The sequence below is a fragment of the Apis florea genome, unplaced genomic scaffold (assembly GCF_048593485.1).
Source record: "Apis florea isolate Af1SG1 unplaced genomic scaffold, ASM4859348v1 contig_3325_pilon, whole genome shotgun sequence".
Classification (NCBI taxonomy): Eukaryota; Metazoa; Arthropoda; class Insecta; order Hymenoptera; family Apidae; genus Apis; species Apis florea.
In genome coordinates, this window is record NW_028256738.1 from 258,785 (window position 1) to 279,745 (window position 20,961).

General features: G+C 44.2%; 1 protein-coding gene across 2 annotated transcripts in view; it reads left to right on the forward strand.

Annotated features, from left to right (window-relative positions):
* Positions 1–220: 220 nt before the first annotated feature.
* The window catches only part of LOC100869480 (thrombospondin type-1 domain-containing protein 4), a 40,469-nt gene continuing 19,728 nt past the window's right edge, over positions 221–20,961 (forward strand). For both annotated transcript variants that reach the window (XM_003697256.4, XM_086911538.1), the window contains exons 1-2: positions 221–735; positions 1,910–2,050. In XM_003697256.4, coding sequence (XP_003697304.2) covers positions 1,938–2,050 — 113 coding nt within the window. In that variant the 5' untranslated portion in view covers positions 221–735; positions 1,910–1,937. The remainder of the gene's footprint in view (positions 736–1,909; positions 2,051–20,961) is intronic.

The window sequence follows — 20,961 nt, forward strand, 5'->3', positions numbered from 1 at the left end:
AGCACCCGTGACTCTTTTTCTTTTTCGATCCGTTTTCTCGGGGATGCGGCTCTCCTCCGTGTACCGGCTGGTGCATGTGCCTTGCATCGTGCGTGAACACGTGCGTGGTGGCGCGTGTGCGTGCACACAGGCGCCGAGGGATGCGTCGACGGACCTCCGCCTCCTTCCTCCTCGGATCCACCACCACCCTGCGGACCTATATATTTCCCGGAGGGTCTCCCACTTTCGCCACTATCATTCCCGTCGCGGCTGCGCCAACCCGTGAGCGCGCAAACGTGAGTCCGCTCTCGGCTTTCCTCCTCGGAGTTTCCGCGCTCGATGATCGCGCGCCAACACCGATTCTCTCTCCTCACGTTTTCTCTCCACGATTTTCCACGAACGGAGGAAACGCGTCGTGCGGTGCATTCGTGTCGAGGTTAGTCAGTGTGCGGTTTCCAAGGAAATTGGTTTCACGGACGAATCGAACGCGGGAATCGGTCCACGCGTGTTGTCGTTCCATTTAATTTTCTCTCGATATTTTGTTTTTATCGGGTGTAGAGAGAGAGGGACAGGGGAGAGAGAGAGAGAGAGAGAGAGAGAGAGTATCAATCGCGATCAAGGTTTTTTTCTCTTTTCTTTTTGTTTTCTTTTCACCCGCGAGCGGCTCGTGTTTCTTGGGAAATGTGTGCCACGTGTAGTGAGCCCGCGAGTTCACCTGCTACTCCTACTGAATGGGATTAGATGAAGTGCACGACGGTATGTCGAAGTGTTTGTTCAATTTTCTTTCCTTTTTTAATCGTGGTTGTTCATGGGAACTTTATCGTGTGGAAACTCGAACGTATTTCGTGTCAATTATTATGACATAAAATCACGGAATTGACGATTATCGTGAATGAAGTTGTTTCTCGATACTTCGAAACTTTGTTTAAAAAGAAGTTTCGAAAAAAAATATTTTATTCTCTTGCCAGAAATCGTGAGATCAACGAATGTACGAAAGTTTTTGATAAGAAAATGACGAAGAGAACGAAAAAAATTATTTCGTCGAATCGAACGCGTCTATGGATTTACGATGTATTTACGATATTAATTTTTCACTCGTTCACTCGTAGAATTGCCGCGTTTCAATCGCCGCGCAAGAACGCGAGACGAGACGCATTTTTCACAGCTGTTCATACAGCGAAACGCGTACGCTCTTCGTACACAAGAAATCGTGAATAAAGATGCTTCCTTATTCAACCGTTCGCCAATTAGTGACGCAATATATCGTCTTGTAAATTATCTTTCCGCGATTTTTATCTTCATACTTTTGTAACTCGATTTTTTTTTTTTCAGTTTTTGAATAACTTCGAACGATCCCTCGATCGTCTTCTGCATAAAAACGAATAAACACACAACTAGAAAATATATCAGCCTATTTCTTTTCTAACTTCGTGACGCGTTACTCCACATACATAATTCATCGTTCTTTTTGTAAACGTTTCCACCGATTCGAAATAATATTTTTTTTTTTTTTTTGTTCCACAAAACGAGGAAAGTCATCGACTATGCGGATCTCGTGTTTTCTCGTTGAACGATCGCACGATCATTCGCGATTCCACGACCGTTTTCATCGATCGTTTTCGACGTGGGCATCGAGACCTGGAAGGAAAAGAAAACACGGGTGTGAGATAGAATTATTGAACGCTTTATCGATCGCGCGGCAAGAGTTTATTACACAATGAGACAGAGAGAGAAAGAAAGAAGGTAAAAGACCGCGGAGTCTAGGACTTAAGGCGATCAAGCTTAACCGGTCGGTCTAAAGACGTCCCTCGAGTTTCCACGCGGGGTACACACTGGTGATTTGTTGCGTTGCTTTCTTTCTTACGCTCTATATCATTCAGCCGGTAATGAGATTTGCCTTTAACGTATTCGCGACGTTTCTCATGCGCAGGATGGCCTGAGCCTCGGAGCAAATCTTCATGGATCGTTCACGAAAATCGAGAAATGATCGGTCGCCGCGGTGTCCCGCAGAAGTTCCGCGGCGCCAAAGATGCGCGCCACGACGCGTCAACATCCCTGTCAAGAATTTCGGGTAAGTGTGAAAACGTGCCGATATTTTTGTACAAAAATTTCAACCGTTATTTATATACCAATACAAACACGTGGGTCGGATGTTGGTGAAGCGTGTCGAACTCTCTCGATCTCTGCGTCGAAAGATACGTGAGAATGAGACGTATTAGATTTCTGAAATATTAGCTTAGATTTTCTCACCGATCAACGATCGTCAATCGTCGCCCGTCGTGAAAAATATATATCCACTGTTTAAAGAACAGTTTTTGGCTCGTGTGTAATGTTATTTAACGGATATTCAACTGCAAATGACGCTCGTGCAAACGCTTGGGGCGCGGTATCCGGGGGTCTTCGGTTTTGTTTAAAAATTTTACGCGATATCGCCTTGGAAACGTGAAACCGTAGAATATTCCGGATCGAACTCGAGTCGAAGAATTTCACTCTTATACTGGGGGAAGGGGGGGGACACGGAGCATTATTGTGACCCGATGAAATACGTAATCGAAGTGCTCGATGTCGCGATTAGAAATGGATCGTTGCGACAGCTAAACGATTCCGGTTATCAGCCTTTTCTGTACATATATTTTAAAAACTGTCGTCCGGGTATAATATTTATGCCCCATATGCCCCCCAAGCTTCGTATTTCCGTTTCACAACCGATCTTGATTAATATTTATTTCTCAATCTGATGTCTGGACCAACAGGAGAGAGAAAATACAAACCGTTTCACGATCGACGTTTATATAAAAGGAGAAAAATATTTAAAAATTTTCTCGAGGGCTTCTTTAATAATCCAATAATCCATCGGTTAAACCGTTTAACCTGGAACGCGATACTCAAACGAGCAAATAGCATCGAGCGCGACGCGAAATTTGTACGCGATTTGTATCGAGAATCTCGTGACCGCGAGCGTGTGCGGTTTACTGTGAAGGAAAAATGAAAAAGAAAGAAAAAAAGAAAAAATATGTGGAATTAAGAAGAAAAAGAAAACGGAGAACAGTCGAAACACGATCGCCTCCTCGATAAGTCGTCTCTCTTCCTCGTGCCGTACCGTACCGTACGTATATATCGGCAGTTTATTTTAATACAGACACCTCGTAATAATTCTCAATATACATCGTACCGAATGAACGGACATCAATCGTTGCCCTCGTTACTTTCGATGCTTCGGGCAGAGGGTCCCTTGTTATCCGCGCAGTCTTCTTCGTACGGCATGCATGCCAATGTCCGCGCATAATTACCGGTTTCGATTACTGATCGGCCATGGCAAGCGGTTGAATTTTCCGCCTGTGTTGAGAAACTTTTACTTTATCGTGTGGACCTTATAACTCGTTAATTTCTCGGTTTAATCTTTATTTTTATCCGCCCGTTTTACTTTTCCATCGTTTCCATCGATTATTATATTCATTCTCAATACGCTTTTCTCGATCGTTTTCTTACAACGCTTATATGGCTAGTTTCTCGTATTCGTTCAATTGTATTAAAATATTTCACGTGTTCGTGATTAAGCTGGATACGTATTAACTCGAATAACGCGATTTCCGAGCGACCGTGGCACGGAATTCCCAGATGTAGATTCTCAAAGCACCGACCGACGTCTGGCAGCGCGCGTAGTCATCACTGAAAAGCGTGAAAGTAACTCATGTATCACTCTCTGTGACACTAATCCCCTGGGTCGTGGGGTGGATCGGCCCCGAAAAAGGGCCAAGGAGGATGGAAAAAAGCGAGAAGGAAGAAGCAGCGATGCGGACAATAAGCAATCTGTAACGTGTAGGGTAATTATATCGAGTCTAGACGTACGCGTGCGATTATACGCGTCCCTTCCGCGCGTCACATGCGGTATACATTACGCATGGTATGTTGGTTGTGTAGTCGAGTTTGCCAGGGTCTCGCGTGTGTATGCATGTATGTCTGTGATAATACGCGGTGACTGAAAAATACGACTCGTCCGACTTGTCGGTCGAGAAAGTTTTTGCTCGCCTTGAAAACTTTTCGTCGCGACGTCCTACTCGTCGATAATTATGCTCGTCCCTTTTTTTTTTTTTCTTTTCTTTTTTTTTTCTCTCTCCCCTCTCCGAATCGTCCACTTCGATCCTGACGATTTTCGCAGACATCACAGACGACGGCCACCTGCTTTTTTCCCCTCAACCCTGTCACTTAACAGTTGCGAACACTTTCCTTTGAATTATCGTGTTTCGTACTCGACAAATTGTTCTTCTCTTCGTTAAATATCTCGATAATTTACGCTCGAATAATGAAGAGAAATGTTTATAATATCGTCGTGGTATAAAGATTCGTAAATTCTTCGCCAAATTTTTCGTTAATTTCTTTCGCGAACGATCGTGAATTTACGTAGCATGCATAATATTCGCGTATATATGTCATTATACGATCCCCGTGGACACGTAAAACTTGCACCCATGGAGCTTTTTATATCTGGACACGAGCCCATTAAGCGAACCAGAAAGGCCATCAACGGATCTCCGAGGTGCGAACCGCGAAGTCGACTGGAATATCGATTATTTACGTGACGAAGGTTGGGGAGAGAAGGCATCTTGGTCGGAAAAATAGGAGATCGCGCGCCAAGGAACTGTGGAATGAATGGAAAAACAAATAAAAATGCATTAGTCGGCGAGCGTGTTAAGAATATGAAGGGCAGTTGGCGTTCAACCCGCGATCTACCTCCCACTTTGATCTTCACCGCGACAACGCAAAGCGTTACCGATGCCGTGGGGAAAAATGCATTTCTACGCGTTACGTAGATGCCCTGCCCTCTTCCTTCCTCTTCCCTTATCCCTCTGTCCCTTCGAGCAACGTATACAACGCCCCCTAACGTCCCTGCCACGCCGCTGCTTCAAGTACTCACTTATAGAGTACTGTTAATCGGTGTCCAACCGACCGACCGGTTGTTCGTTCGTTCTCGATGACGTAGGATGATCGATCATTTGCCAACCGATGCGTTTCCGTTCGAAATTCATGGCGACGATACCAGGCGCTGTTGCCTGGTACGTTTGAGTGGATCTCCGTTATCGAATGCCTGGAAGAAATCTAAGGACGTATCGAGCCGCGTCATCGATGTACGGTTGAACGGATCGACGATTACGCGGTAGTCGTCGCTTGTTAATTAACGTCAGCGAGCGTCCATGATTCGAGTTTTATTGGTCTTTTTGACGGCTGTATAAGTCGTCGAACGGCGTCGAGAGCGAAAGAAAAGAAAGCGGCTCGAATCGAAGGCGAAATAGGAACGTAGATGAAATTTCATTTGGTCGTCATTCAGGGGCAATGAAACGCATCTTTGAGAGCGAGGTTATATATCGTTTAATTACGGATCAGCTGTTTCAGGCCGAGCGTGACGGCCGCTCGCGCCTGTGTGCGCGCGCGTGTCCCGATCGATTTATTTCGAATATATATCGAGAGGTTCGCAACGAAGCGATCCCATCTCGGCACCGAAGATAGAATTGCCGTGGACGGCAGCAATAAACGCGATCCACTCACGTACAACGAGTACTATTCATAAGTCGGATGGGAGAGGTCTAAGGGCCGTAAGTCCGCTCCGAGCGTGGCGCCTTCGACCACCTCGTAATTCTCGTCCGGAGACTTTTCTTTTTCACGGAGGCTTACAATTAAGCTCATTATGTACGCACATGTTCGCCGCGTTTCCGCTGATTTGCGCGCGTCACGCGACGCTCCGAATGCACCAGTCGTCGTCTCGTTCAATCTATCTCCGAGATCCCATTCCGCCGCTTTTTTTTCCCCCCTCTCCTCTCTCTATCGAACTCAATTGCTTGTTACGTTCGTTTATTACGTTCGTTTCTTTACGGGGGTGGGAAAACGAGAGAATTATTAATCCAATAATTCTACGTGTTTCTTTCTTTCTTTCTTTCTTGAACTTCATTTATCGACTCCGTGCTATTCGTAGCAATTTCGATGAAAAGTAAGACTAAAAGGAAGACTAATTGTGATCGCCGTGATACCAGTTAGTTTGATTATCGAGTTTTCGTTAAGTCAATTTCCATGTAGTTATCCGGATCTTATTAAAAGGGTCGCCCTACTCGTTTCCGAGAGCGTTGGGGTCCGGTAGAATCGATAGAAACGGATGGACTACTAATCGGGGAGAGAGAGAGACGCTATCTTTAATTATAACTTTCTTTTCGATAAGATTTTATGCTCGGTTTATTCTGGACGGTGCGAGAAATGATTTTTAGCGAGCGGATGATTCTTATACCTGTAAAAAATTTTAAAGCTTCCGTTAAAGAAATGTCGGCGATAGATAGACTCTCGACAGAGCGAAGAAAACCGTTATGGAACACGTGTGTCCATAATGAACATTTATGCGTAACTTCCGGAAACGTTAGGAATAACGATTATGTTGTTAAAGTGGTTTTTGTAATAGTGACGATCGTAAAGCATTATGATTAGTCTCACTGTGAAAAGTCTCAATTGGATCGTGCTTTAATTTCATTGTTCGAATTTCTTCGATCATGGTGCGCTGTCGGTCTTTACGAGCGGTCAGAGGTGTGATGGCGCGAAATGAAAATGAAATCGAAGAACGAGGCAAACCGACAACCGTCTATAAGCGAGCATACGAGCCGTAAAACCACCAAGATCGTAAAATCATCAAACAATAGATTACACGGTAGTTACGAAGTGGTTGGCAAACAATTTCAACCGTTACCCACTTTTCTTTGACGATTCGTGAAAAATCGAATCTATACGGTTTCCCAGCTTATATAATAGCCTTACGCGCGCCATTGTTTAAAGAAATTTCTTTATAAAGAAACTTCGGTTCCATTTCCAAAACCTTTCACTGCTTCTTCTCTTATGCGTGAATTTTATAACTTGGAATTTTATAACTTGAAGGAATGAAAAGACCTGTTCGAAATTAATCTTAGAAACGGCGATCGTCGATTCGCGCGAGCGGTTTCTGCTTTTCTGCCGCTAACAATCGCGTTACGCTTAACTGTGGTGCAGCGGATCGTGCGAGTAGCTGCGAGTCATTGACTCCTGTTTACATCGATGATTTACTCTAACGACGATACTTTTGTCGTATGCAACGAGGCCTAGGATCGAGATGAAAACACGATTCCGATTATCTGGCAGCGACGACAACATCAACGTCTATAAGCGTTCGATTTATGCGCCAAATATTTTTTTCAAATACGTGACAAATTCGTCCGAGTTGCTCTTATCTTCTCTATTGTACGTATTTTCTGCGAGTCTTCCATTCTTGAATCCCTTGAACGCAAACCTTTTTTGAAAGAAGGAAGACTTTTCGATTTATCTTGTGCAACATAGTCGAAAAGAAAACACGGAGATAAAAGGGCGCCTCGTCCATTCTCGATCGTTGCAATTGCTTAAGATTCGAGATTAAAAAAAAATACGTTTGCATCTTTCGTTGACGAATCGTTCGTCAAACCGTTGGTTTTTTTTAAGATTGTGTAGTGATTCGTTCATTGATCATCGATGAAAAGAATAATAGTTTATTGCATGATCGATTAAATCCGGCTCTCCCTTTAAAAATAGAAAACAAAAAAAAAAAATGCGAGGATAATGGCAGCAATATCGGGCTAATCGTAAGTCTCTATTAAGAAACAGTGATCCGTAACGTTTAGACGAGGGTGGGGCGTCTCTAACGCCATTACTTAAAATATCTCTGACGATCTGACACGTGTTACAAATAACGTTGTAATTTATCGCAACGCAAACAGCGTTACGACCTTCACACAACCTCGAGTGCAAACAGATTTTTCCCGAATTTTTGTGGAATTATTATTATCGTATTTCCTCGTATTGCTCGATAAAAGCAAAACGAATGAATGCGTCGATCACGGTGGAAGGACGAAGTAAAGTAAACTTCCAACTTCAAGATCCACCAAGATCCATCTCTTGGCACGATCGAACTCGAAAGCGCAGAGTCCAGAGGAGACTCGACCTCTCCGTATCGGCGGATATCGAAGAAGTCGCGCACGCGAGGAGGGTGGCGAACGAGGCGGGGGCGGAACGAGAGGCGGTGACGTTGATTCGCATCGAGTCCCGCTGCGAGGACCTTGACAGTTTAGAGGCACAGTGACAGCCACGGACGCCTGACACCGCACCGCAACCCCGAGTCAACGATACGTATTCTATCAACGTCCGTGGAGCGCGATAACCTCGGCAACTGCATGCTGAATGAGCCGTACGAGAAACGACGGATCGTTGCCGTCTTCGTCGTCGACTTGGTCCCTTTTCTGCAACAATGGCCTTTATGGGCGCGGGACGGATGCTATTCTAACGCGGCACGAGACGAGAAAGGGAGAGAGAAGAACGGCGGGTGATCCACGTCGGCATGGACAAAGCTGTTCCCTTCTCCATATAGGAACCGAGGCGGACAGCCAAGATTTAAATTGATTTCGAGATAAGTGCGTGGAATTAAAGATGCATTCGGACGATCATCATCCGCGCGCGGTCAACCCCACGTTCCCTCCATTCCTCCGCCTTGCCCTCTCCATTTTGCGTACGATAACCGGCAATCGCGTTGCTCGCTTTCGTTTCCCGTTCCCTTTCTCGAGGGAATCCCTCGGTATCGGGGGGACCCTTCTCGAGGGTATATCTGTCGTTGTTGAAGAATTAAGAGGATAAACTCGTAGTTTCCTGGTTCCGAAGGCAGAGAAACGAGTGATTAAGGGCTCGAGGAGGAAGCTCGAGCACGAATCGCGTATAAATAACGAGCGACGAAAAGGGGAATGGCGGCGGTGTATGGTCGCCGTTCCCATCGACGACCGTTTGTTTGATGGAAGGCCTGTCGTCGCGATCGTCCCGGACCGGAGGGAAGTTGACTGCACTCTCGCGTGCGCGCCCGTTTCAACCGGCTAGAAAGTGAAACGAAGAAGTGGTTTCTCCACTGTTCGTGATTCCACGCTTAAGTAAACCCGTTAACGCCTGTTCCGCGTTCTGATACCCAGCGCGTTCATCGAGTGTGAACGAATCGTTCGAAAATCGGTAAATCGATGCTCTTTCACACCTTCTGATATAATGTCTTCGAGACTTTTAGAGGATTCAATTTCGTTTTTATTATACGCGTTGTTTAGACAAGTACGCAATTAGCGCCGCGAGATTAAAAGATAAATCTTTATTCGAAAAATTTATCTTTCGAGATAGGGATTATTGAAACTTTCGATCGATCATTTAGTGAAGAAGAAGAAAATTTTAAAAGTAAATGTGAATAGTTATCGAGAGGTTTTTACGATTTACAGGTTGGGAACCATTAGCATCTAAACGATGCTAATGTCGTGTTAATGAACGAATCGATAATAATAATATGCATGCGTTATATCTATACGCGCAACAACCTCGAGCGGGGTGTACATAAATTTTTAACGCTTAAAAACTTACGCACGACGCCAACTAGAACAACGTTCTCTATTGTGTTATATGTATATGGTCTTAGACCGTCTCGAGAAGATAATCTTGGAAAAAATAGGCTACACGATCTTTTATCAGTCTTCCGCGACGCCACGACGAATTTTCTCGATGGTGAGGTTAGCGATAACGCATTCACTCACTTTGTGTGAGTGTATGTTTAATATGCATCTACGAAGAATCGCGAGACACGACGCATTGTAATTAGTTATTATTCGCGATATACGTTGATATCGTAGCTTCGCGGCTTCATTGAAGAGAGTTCAAGAATGGCGCGGCGACAGGGTGGAAAGTAGCCATTATCAGTGCGAAGTATGCATTATTTCGCAATACCGTGTTTACGTATCGTAACTTATCTAATTGTTAAGCAATTTACAATAAACATACGTATCGACTTTGATGAATTTATAGCGAGAAGAATAAATTTGTATCTGAAGCAACGTATAATATAATCTAGCTTTTTTTTTTTTCCAAATCTACGATTAAATTCTTCCAACACGCAAAAGAGCAGATTTATTTATAACAATGTCTTAACAAGATCATCCTCAATTTAAATTTTATTTTTGGAAAAAAAAAACAAAGATCGCGTTAATCATACATTATGGAAAATATTCGAACGTATAAATTCCTCGGTGAAGACAATCAATCGTGTTCTACATTAGATAGAAAAAAGGATAACAGTCCGTCATCAACGAGATATCGCATATATCGTACATGCACGGGACGCGTATTGGATATATCAGATAAGAACGTTCGCGAGGTCTCGTAACTCCTTCGTCCGAGTAGGAGGCGTACAGCTCGAAAGCGGCATTAAACGGTCTTTCCTCGTTTATTTTTCAGTGAGCGCGAGATAGCGTGGTTTGACGTGAACCACCGCTACCGCCAGCAGCGGTACCATCTCATGTCTTACCCATTCGCGTACGAGAAACCTATAATTATTCTTTCGAACGAGATCGTGGGCGAGTTGTGCCGTGCATGCTCTCGCGACCGTAATTTAGACTTCTCTTCCGATCTTTTCTTTTCGCTTGTCAACTTCAGATCTTACGATTTCATTCGAATCTTTGGCTAATCGTTCATTTTCTTGAAACGTTAAATGCCAATCGTGCACTGCTTTTCCATTAAATTTTCCGATCCTTTCATAGTATAATTATATAAAAAAAAAAAAAAAAAAAAAAATATACCATATCAATTTTAGAGGAGAGATCCAACAGAGATTCGCGAAATTGTGAAAGTTGCGGTGTTAAACGCTCGAGAATATTCTTCAATTGATACGCTGTGCGAATCGTATCATCGAGTCGGCATTTTCTCGTATTTATTGGCAGGCTTCGAATAATCGAAACATTTTGGTCTATGATTTCTGCCGTTTCTACGCGGTGCATGGCTTGGGATACGTGATATCGACAAGATATCAAAAGCCGTTTTCCCACGGGCGACGTTGCTCGAAGAGCACCGGGGATTATCGAGCTGCGATGATTATACATCATACGCACCACTGTTATTATACGGAACGTAGAAACAGAACCGTTAATTAGCCGGTACACGCTCCGCTGACACAATCGATCGAGCCATATTAATTGAAATCGACTTGAACTTGCCCGGCTGGAACTTTTGGTGTGAAAGTAATACGAGCAAAACTATCCGAATCGATCCGTTTCAATCAGAAATTAATTAACGATCGATAAGATTGATTTACATTTCAAATTTAAGCAATTTTTTTTTTCTACTCGTGTTTCTCAAACGAAACGACATCATCGTAAATTCATATTAAAATGCAAAAATATCTCGACGAACTAGAAAACTCTCGAAGAATTTGTAAAATTAGCAACCGTTTCAAGAAAGCTTCGATACTTGGAGTTACTCGAATGAAATTTTTAAAAATTAAAAGAAAAAAAAGAGATCGAACATTCGTATTCATCAAATAAAAATCTATTCAGCCTAACGCGGTCGAGAAAACTTGCTAAAAATACACAATTTTTCGGTTTATACACACAATCGGAGATAACTATTCGATCATCACGATCAAATTTCGTGGTGGAAATCACCAATGAAGATCGTTGCGGGAACACCGCACCGTTAAAGCATCATCGATTCCTTGTTATTACTGCTGCCTGAAAATAGACTTTACCGGAAACTACGTACCGCTATACTCACCATCTGAATCCGTGGTGTCTCGCGGAACCGAAAGCATCGAGATGCGTCCCGCCTGTTAATGTTTTCGCCGTTGTATCCCGCCGACTTCCCGTCTCGGAAGTTCTTTGGGACACAGGCGCGCAGCACGAGTTTACCGGAAGTTCCATCGTGTTTTAATTGCCGGCTCTCTGTTTCAACGGGGAATGTGAACCGTTATCGTTTCGAGGCTTGGAGAACGACTTTAAGCCAGCTTTCGTGGTCGACGATGGTCAACTCGAGAACAGAGAGGATAGAGAGAGCTGCAATTTCGCGGGAATTAAAGGTGGAAGCTGACTGAGGCGGCAAGTTTCCGCGTTTTCACGATTAACGAACAAACAACTAGTTAATGCGACGCTGATTCGTATCGTCCTGTTTACACACGCCGCGTCGCCATTCCCTTTTTACACCGTAGACATAGTTTTAACGCGATTATATCGCGCGTACGCATATAAGTTCGCTCACAATTACGAAGCTCGCGCGTACACACCCTATGCACATATTTGCACGCGGATCTACGTGCAAATATACGGGCGCGCGTGCACGCGCGATTTCGACGCCGGCGTTTGTGCGTGCCGCGTAGCGACAGGGATGTTCTTGAGCGCGGGTAAATGTTTATCTTCGTGTCGATGCATATTAATAATCGCTGATTGCTTTTTATTCTCTCTTCCCTGTATCTTTTGAAAGTGGAGGAAAATAGGATAATATCGATCAATTAAATGTATGCATTTTAAATGTTGTTTTTTCCGTTTTGTCGATTCGTACGTTCGATTAATTGGTATGCGATTTTTAATCACATTTTCGTGCGAATTGATCGAAAATTTCACGTGTAGATACTCTTCTTTTTTTTTTGTTCTTTTTTTGGTAAATGGTATAATAGATGAACAAAATATTCTAATTTTCGTTTGTAATCCGATACAACGTAATTGGACAATTTTTCTTAAATATATTACTCGGTACTCCTTTATTTTGTAAGTTCTTCTTCGTTAGATCGATCAGTTTCGCGATTCAAAGAGGCAATGTTCGTCCTATAATTAGGCGAGGCTTTCGAGTGCAAGCCGCGTCTTATAGAAATATTGTTCTCACGACTTGCCAACACTGGTGCGTCTTCATCGGGATCCAAACCATGACATCAGTGACCAACAAACAAGCACTGAATCTTAATTTCGACGAGGACTTATACCTGGATCGATAATGCTTAGAAAACAAGCTGCATTTGGAAGAGGCAAGTCATCGAAAATCAACGAGCATGTCGGGATCCATAGTTAGAATCCACTTTCGGGGATCAAGGGTGATATGACTGTGCAGAAACGCGGAGCATATTTGATGACTATTCTATTTTCACGTACACGAAGAAAAATAAAAAAACTTAAGAGGAAGAGGGTTCGAATCAGGATAGCACACGTGGGGTCATTTTTTTTTTCTTTTGCATCGAACATAAGGTCGGTGACCTATTAAGTCGTTCGTTTTGTGAGATTTCCAGACGATTATAACGACAAATAACGAGGTCACGGTTCTTCGTGTCGTAAAACATACGAGTTCTTACTAATATTCGTTGACAAACGTTTCCTCCGACTAATTGCGTCGAGAACGAGTCCGGGATTAGAATCCTAGAATCATTGATCATTTCTCGTTTTCCCCTTTCCATCATCACCGTGACGAGATTTACGACGGTCACGGTCCGATCGCGAGTCTAATAAAGACCACCGCGTAGACGAGAATGGAACGCGTGGCACGCGTGGAAAGAATTGGTTGTATTATTCCTCTGCAAAATTTTCAGCGATGAATTCATTTTAATTGCGAGGACGCCGCCGCCGCCGTCGCCTTCCTACTCGTTCTTCGTAGCTCGCTCACCGATGTTTGTTTAACCCCGTTGAGCGTATTACGCGTATATACTGGAAATTTCAGCCACCATATGAACGCGGATCGTGGAAAGAGAAATTTCAAGAAACGTTGGAACTAATCTGGCGGATTTCCATGGAAAATACTATTTTCGCTGGTTGGAGAGAAGGAAACTTTTTCATCGAGAATCGTAAGAAGATGGTGGAAAACCGAGCTACAAGCTTTCAGCTGATTCAGCGTTTTTGATTCCGAAGAAAATCACCTCGAGTAAATTTCACCGAAAGAATCGTTTCCACGGAGCGATTTTTCCCTGAAATTCGTTACTGTCTCCTCCATCCACTTGCTTACCGCAAGTCCTTCACGCCCAAGCGCAAGCTCGCGACAAGCCCGGTCGTAAACTAACGAGCGGAAAATCCAAGCAAAAACGAACGAACAACATTCGAGCTCGTAGCGTTTCCAAGATCGATACTCGAGAGGTATGCGGTAACCACGATCGAGAAAGAAGAGATCCATTCTATTTCCATTTCTATTTCGTGGCACTGTGTACGTACGCGTGCAATTGCGGAAATAAGCTGTAGATCAGAGGGTTCAGACTTTTTCCATTTAGACGGTGAGATGCATTGGCATCGTTATCGAACACGCACGATTCGTTATTACGCGTATCTCTTTATTTTCACGGGGAATTTTTTTTTTGTTTTTTGCCGCCATTTTCCATTTCTTCGCGTATATTTTCTTTATCGAGTAGTAGTATCAAGATATATGGGGTGAACAACATCCACTATTTCCATCGATGCTATTATATCGAGTATTTACGAGCCGAGCGCAACCGGATATTTGATTCTACGAAATAACAAAGCGAAATTGGAAGAATCCCTCTTTTTTTTATTCACTCGTGGGAATCGGAGAATAGGGAACGTTGAAAATACTCTCCCGAAACATTACAGTAGAAATATTGAGTCTGATAGAAACGTAATCTCGATTTTTGCGAATAGAAATACTCGTACGTCAAGCTTTAAAATCATAGGGGCTATATCGTGTGTATATCAAAGACAAATAATACCGGAGAATACTATCCTTATAAGATGAATTTATCACGAACGAATGATGCAATAAATGCACGAAACATTTGAAACTGTTCATCCTATCAGAGTTGGAAATATTATCGACACATAACTTTACCACCTACTCAATAACCGACTGCCAAATCTCTCGAAATGCGTTTCGAGCTCCCTGTACATCGGTGCACGCGCTTTGCCAATGTCGTTTTATTTCAAAGCTATGCAAACAAAGGCCGGTAAGAGGGTATACGATCGATATACGATAAAAGCTTTCGCGCAACCGTAATCGCATCTGTAATTCTATATCATTTATATCGTTGGTTGTCCGTGCCGGACTCTCTAGGCATTGTATTCGTAAGTCTCTTTTGTCTTTGGTGAAATTTTTTCCACCTGCGTGTGAACGAGACCGATCCCGGCCAGAGTCGACCGTGTGGCAGAAAACGCGAAAACGAGAGTGCGCGAGGGGTCGAGATCGAAATCGAGGAAAGGGCGAGAGATAGCGTCGCTTCCGCCGTTCTCGAGCCAGAAACAACAACGATGGTATACGTGAGCTATCCGACATACGTGCTCGCCGTTCGTTAAATGAGCGAAACGCGCTTGTTCGACCAAAACAATGGTCTTGTACGATGGCTACGTGTATTGTGTGCGAGCGCATCAAAGGGCCACGCGAGGCATAGCAAAAGGGTTCTCGAACACCAAGGTAAAAGTCGATTGGAAGTCACGCCGCTCTGTCCTCGGTATCCGTGCCATCAACAATCGTATCCGGTCGTGGCTAATTATTTCCTGCTGCCGTGGAAGAATCGAGCTTTCTCGTCGTCGTCGTCGTCGTCATCGTCATCGTCGTCGTCGTCGTCTCTTAATCGGTTTGTTTCGTCGTCGCTCTTTTCGAACGATCGATCGATCGATCGATCGACTGGCGGACGACTTATCGGGACGACCTTCAATTCGACGATTTTAAACGCGTACAGAAAATCGTGGGGAGAATTTTAATGATCCGAGAGGGAGGAGTTAAGAGGCGACAGATCGGAATGTAGAATTTGGAGGGAAAGTTTCTCTTCTCTTTTACTTATATATATGTACACGAGTATACACGATTCCAAGAAACATCTTGCCTCTCCCTCCCTTTCCCAAGGGTTCGTTTGTAGGAAAAGTGAATCAAACAAAACGGTGAGAACGTTTGCACAGGTGGACATCTCTTGGAGGCATTTCCTTCTTCTTCTTTTTTTTCTATTTCGAGATAAAAAAAAAAACCCTTTTCTCGCAGCGATATTACTACCTCTTCGTTTCCCAAAAAATTGTCGGGCTTATCGCGAGCAACAGGTTAACAGGTTCGGTCGGAGATATTGTAGGTAGTGTGACGTTAAAATGTTCACACTTCCAAGTCTGGTTCTCAGCGGCAACGCGCATTCTGCACGGCTGCCCTTTCCGGCACCACTATCTTGGATCGGCGCCTTTGTACGTGACATTCTCGACGCGTGTACCGGCCAAGGAGGTGAGATTCCCGTCCACGGAGACGAAAGGTAGAAATTTACGGTCATTAAACGGCGTTCAAACGGTCTCTCTCGAGAGTGGCCTCTCGACACGGCCTCGCGTTTGCCCCGCGTGTGTCCGTCTTCCACGGATCAAATGCAAACGTAATTGCTATTAAAGCGTTTATTCGTATTACAACTTCCATACGCTGCATCCCATACGATGCGATTATCGTGTATGTATGTGCGTGTGTGTTTCGAGGTCGAGAGAAAAGCTTCCTTCCCCGTTCCTTCTCCAACTTGTACGTGGGAATTAAATCTCTTCGAAAATCTCTTGGAAGTCGAAGGTCTGATCGTGGGTGCACGATTCTCCTCGCAATTCCGATCCTTCCGGTATCAAAGGCTCGCGTTTACTACTCGATTTCGATTCGCGAAGGAGCGATAAGGAAGGGGAGGCAGAGGAATCAGAAGCGATAAATCGAGTTTAAAAGCTGTTTCGAGTGCGCCTCTCGTGCCAAGGATCTAGTTTAAGAAGAAAATTACGAAGAGATCATCCATCTCATCGCGGGTCATTCGCGGCGAATTTATGCCGCCAGGTTACTCGTCCTCGGGACTTGGATAACGGGCCACCGAGGTGGTGACTTCCTTATCGTATTATTTACGACACTTCCACAGCTGCTCGAGGAGAGAGAAAAAAAAGACATTCCAGATGGGAGATCGGTGCACACGGTTGTACATCGAATGCTATTCAACTGCGCCTGTTGGCGCCTGCCCTGCTCGCTCGCTCGCTCGCTCGCTCGCTGCCCTCTTCCCTTTCCGATTTAATCGATTTAATGGCCGAATGACAGCGGACGATGAAATCGGTCAGACCATGCTTTCGTGGCAGCGTTAACGAGTAATTAGTTTAGGTTTTCGATAACGAGCAAACTAACAGACTTCCCGGAATAGATAAAATTAGAACTCGAGTTGCTCTCGAGTTTCCAAAGAAAATTCTATTTCGCGATCGCGATCTGTGAAGAAGAAGATACTGTCGCTACGATTTCGAAAAAAAAAAAAAAAAAAAAAAAAGAAAACGTGCACTCCCTCGTTAACGTGCATCCGAGAAAAATTCTCCATCCTTGTGTTTCTTACTCGTTTACATCCGCTCACCTTTTTACCGCGCTCGTTTACGACCAGCGTGTCGACAAGCGAGAACCGGGTGAATTCGCCTTTTCGTTTATCGTCCTTAAAAATCTCTAGATCAATCAGATTTTTCTTCGAAAGCTTGGTGGAGCACTGGCTTGAAAGGAGGGGGGGAGGGGGACTTTTCGAGACGGCATGCAATACCAGGCACAAAGGCCTGCGTCTATATACCCGGCGGTGTTAAATAATAGCCACGGTGGAAAAAGCACGATTCTCTCGTAGCTCTCTCTCCCCGTAAAACTCCCCTCTCGCGGTTAAATCGAAAGATCGCGATTTGCGGCCAGGTACTTCGACCCGAGAAAAGGGGGTGCACGAGGGAGTTGGAAACGCAACGGCGGAAAATCGGTTCGTTTTGCCGCAGATTGCGCGGAGTTGGAGCGCGCTGCTGGAAAAGGCAATCGGTAATCGTTCCGGCCTGAGCTTTGAACGCGCGCAACATCGTAGATGCATTTACCTGTTGGTTATTTTTGCGCCAACTTGCGCGAATTGGAGAACGTTACGCTGTTAAAACAGCACACGTATACACGCACGTATATATAAGAATCGCGAATGGTAGGTTTCCGAAGGGTCGGCAAAAATAGATCACGAGAGGCAAGTGGAATTCGATGTCCGATACCCTTGGCAAGGGAATGCACGACGAGGCGGTTAAACGGGACGGAATTTGCTTTTATCGGGAGAGTCTAGAAGTCTAGAGGCTAGTTAACGCCCCCTCGTCGATCGTGAGCTACCAACAGGAAATTAATTGATTTAAGTGGCCGTTCAAGAGCCCGGTCGAACGCTCGAATATCCTCGAACCGATACTTAACCCGGATTCCACGGACATCGATGGCATATCCACGTGAAACGCGAAAGTAATTTCTTCATCTGCGTCGCACGCAACACTCCCCTGCCCCCTCCGGATCGCAGCGAAACGAAGGGGGTAGGTATCTCGGTTATCTCGAAATTGTTAATTCTCCAACGTGGATCTCCTTTAATTGCCGATCTTTTCAAACATGTTGGTCTGGCGTGTGCAATTATTTCTACGAGAAATAGAGCAGAGAGTCTAAATTACTTCGATTTTCTTCCATGATGGAGCGTGTCTTTAACCCGTTTCTTCGAACGTCAACTATTGCTCCATTTTATTTCTCTCTACGTTCGTTCTCGTGAACTTTATGGACGACGTTTAGCGTTTTGCGTTTTCGACGTTTAACATTTCATTCCGCGGTGCCAACGACCTACCTACCTTCCATCGACAGGGGTGGTAATAGTAGTAGGGATTTTGCTGGCGGCGCCTAACTCTCAAAGTGTTCCCCATAGGTCAGTGAAATGTCGCGATCAGAGGCCCGACCCGAAAGCGGCCGATCTCGGCTAAACGATCCCCGGACGATGGCTCTCGCGGTGGGGATCGAAGAAATAAGAGTGACACGACCTTAACGGCGATTCCTGCGGTGGCCTTAAAGGCAGCGGCCGCGTTTCACGGAGGCGAACCCGTCTCGTAACTCGCACGCTCGTATGTTATAATATAGCTAGCCGGTCGTAGAGAGATCTCTCGAGGATCTCGAAGACGGAGCCAAGGACCGGTTCTCTTAATAATTAACATATGCAACGTTAATTTTACGGAATTATAATTTCACGTCACTCGGTGGCGGCAGGAGAAACCCGATGGGCGAGAAACGTGTACCACACGTTTATATGCGTTAGGTATACGTGTAGGACGCTAGCTAGAACGAGGAGGGAAGAAAAGGGAAGAAGGACACCGAGTGTGCAACTGACTGAAGGCGAGAGAAGGTCAGGATAATACGGATCGTGCGCGCGCGCGCGCGTCCTGTCTTTCAGCTACCGGCTTCGTTTCGAAGATCCGTGTGTGCAAGAAGAAGAGAAAAGGGAAAAGAGGAAAGATGGAAAAGGGTCTTTTTTTTTTTCTTCTTTTTTGCGTTTCGGAGTAAGGTGGATTAAAGGAGTCGGTTAAGGGAAGCTCGTTATAATTTTTCCTAGCCAAGATTGAGATAATTTCCCGACTCCGGTTTTATTACGATATACGAACGATTCTAATTGCCGGTCATTAACCATTTAATAACTATTGTACGTGCGCTACGTATTAAGGTTTCGACGTGTCCGGTGGTCTCTGTCACGATCTCTATGATCGTGAATGTAATCGTTAGAACGATTAAATCGTGTAACGAAACATCGACTTAATTTCGCTGTAGAGATGTAATTTCACTGCCGGTCGAGGAAACGGACACAGAACTCGTTTAAAAGAACGAGGACGTCGTTCCCTTACGGTCATTTTTCTTCCTCCTTCTCCTCCTTTTCTTTCATATTTTTCCCTCCATTTTTCTCTTTTATCCCAGATCTGTTTCTTTCGAATATATTTCTCTTACTCCTCGGATTCTCCTCGAAGAGTAAAAGAACGAAGGTTTCAAAGACGGCGATGACGACACAAGAAACGCAGAAACCGACGTTTCACAGCGTTACGATAATCGTGACAAAATGGGATTAGATCACAAACATGATTGATGGTTTAAAAAGCATCTTCTTGAAAGACGCCAGATCATTTCCATCACAAAACCTTACGTCGATCGAATCTTTGTAAAACTATATACGATTCACGTTTTCCTTCGAAACATCGAATAGAATTTAATTTAAGAGGGATATAGTATATAGTTTCTCTACGAATCTCATCAGACCGTAATTTCATGATTCATTACGACATTCGTGATCATACATCGATCTACACGAGAGTGTTGTAAATAAGAGGAAAATATGTTTCTGAACAAAAAATGGGCGGAAAAATGATGGAACAAGGAGAACACAAGTAGAGAAGAGTTATGTACTAACAAACTGGTTGCGTGCGGTATACCTATGATGAAGATGGTTCATCTACATACTACGTGTCTTGTTAACTGCACGCACGACTGGCCATATGTGTGTGGCTCTTGCGTTCGCGTGAAACCTAATATACCGAAAACGAGTTAAACGGATGGAGAGAGAGACGAGAATATAAAGATGCACAGGTGGAACCAGAATAAGGAAAGTTCCGAAAATGGATAAAAGATGCGCCGAAGAGCTTTGCATTCTTTAACACACTATTCGACCACACTCGTGCTTTGAGTTAGGTCTGAGTTGGTTGGTTCCTTGAAAGAGAATCTCACTCTTCTTCCATTCTTTCGTTTCGAGATTAATGCTTGACACATTGAAACGTTTCCAATTTGTCATCCATGTTTACTCGTCGCTGTTCTCCAGTTTTAACGAACGTATCGCGCGACTTAATTTGGAACAGTTTCGAGTCTCACCTGGCTCGAGAAGGTGATTACATAATGTATTCGTTCTCGTTTCGTAATACACTGGAGGAATTATACGAAAGGAACTCTCGCTAGCTTCTGTCGTTAATTAATCGAAATGTAGGTTCCACAGTATCGAATTTCGCGAATCAAAAGAGCGGAATATAGGTTAACGAAGCGGAGGATATTTAAGATTGCGAAGCTGATGACTCGAGGTCGAGTGAGGCGCGATTACACCTGGTCCATTGGTGCACGCGTCCTCAGGTGAGAATGTCGATGTGTTGTGTCACGGCTTTCCTTATTCGTCTCACGTACCACTCTCCTCGCATCCTCCCACACTTCTAATAATAACGCTACCAAGAGGTGTGTATTTATAGGCATGTCACATTGTCGTACCTGCTGCTTAAAAAAGCACGATATGTAAACGAGTTCTAAAGTTCATCATTCGGATTAATTGTTCAGTTTCGTAAATTTTTTTCTAGATTTTAGATTTTATTCCAACCCATCGATTGAGGCGTACGAATGAGGAGTCATAAACGTTTAACACAGACATTTTTA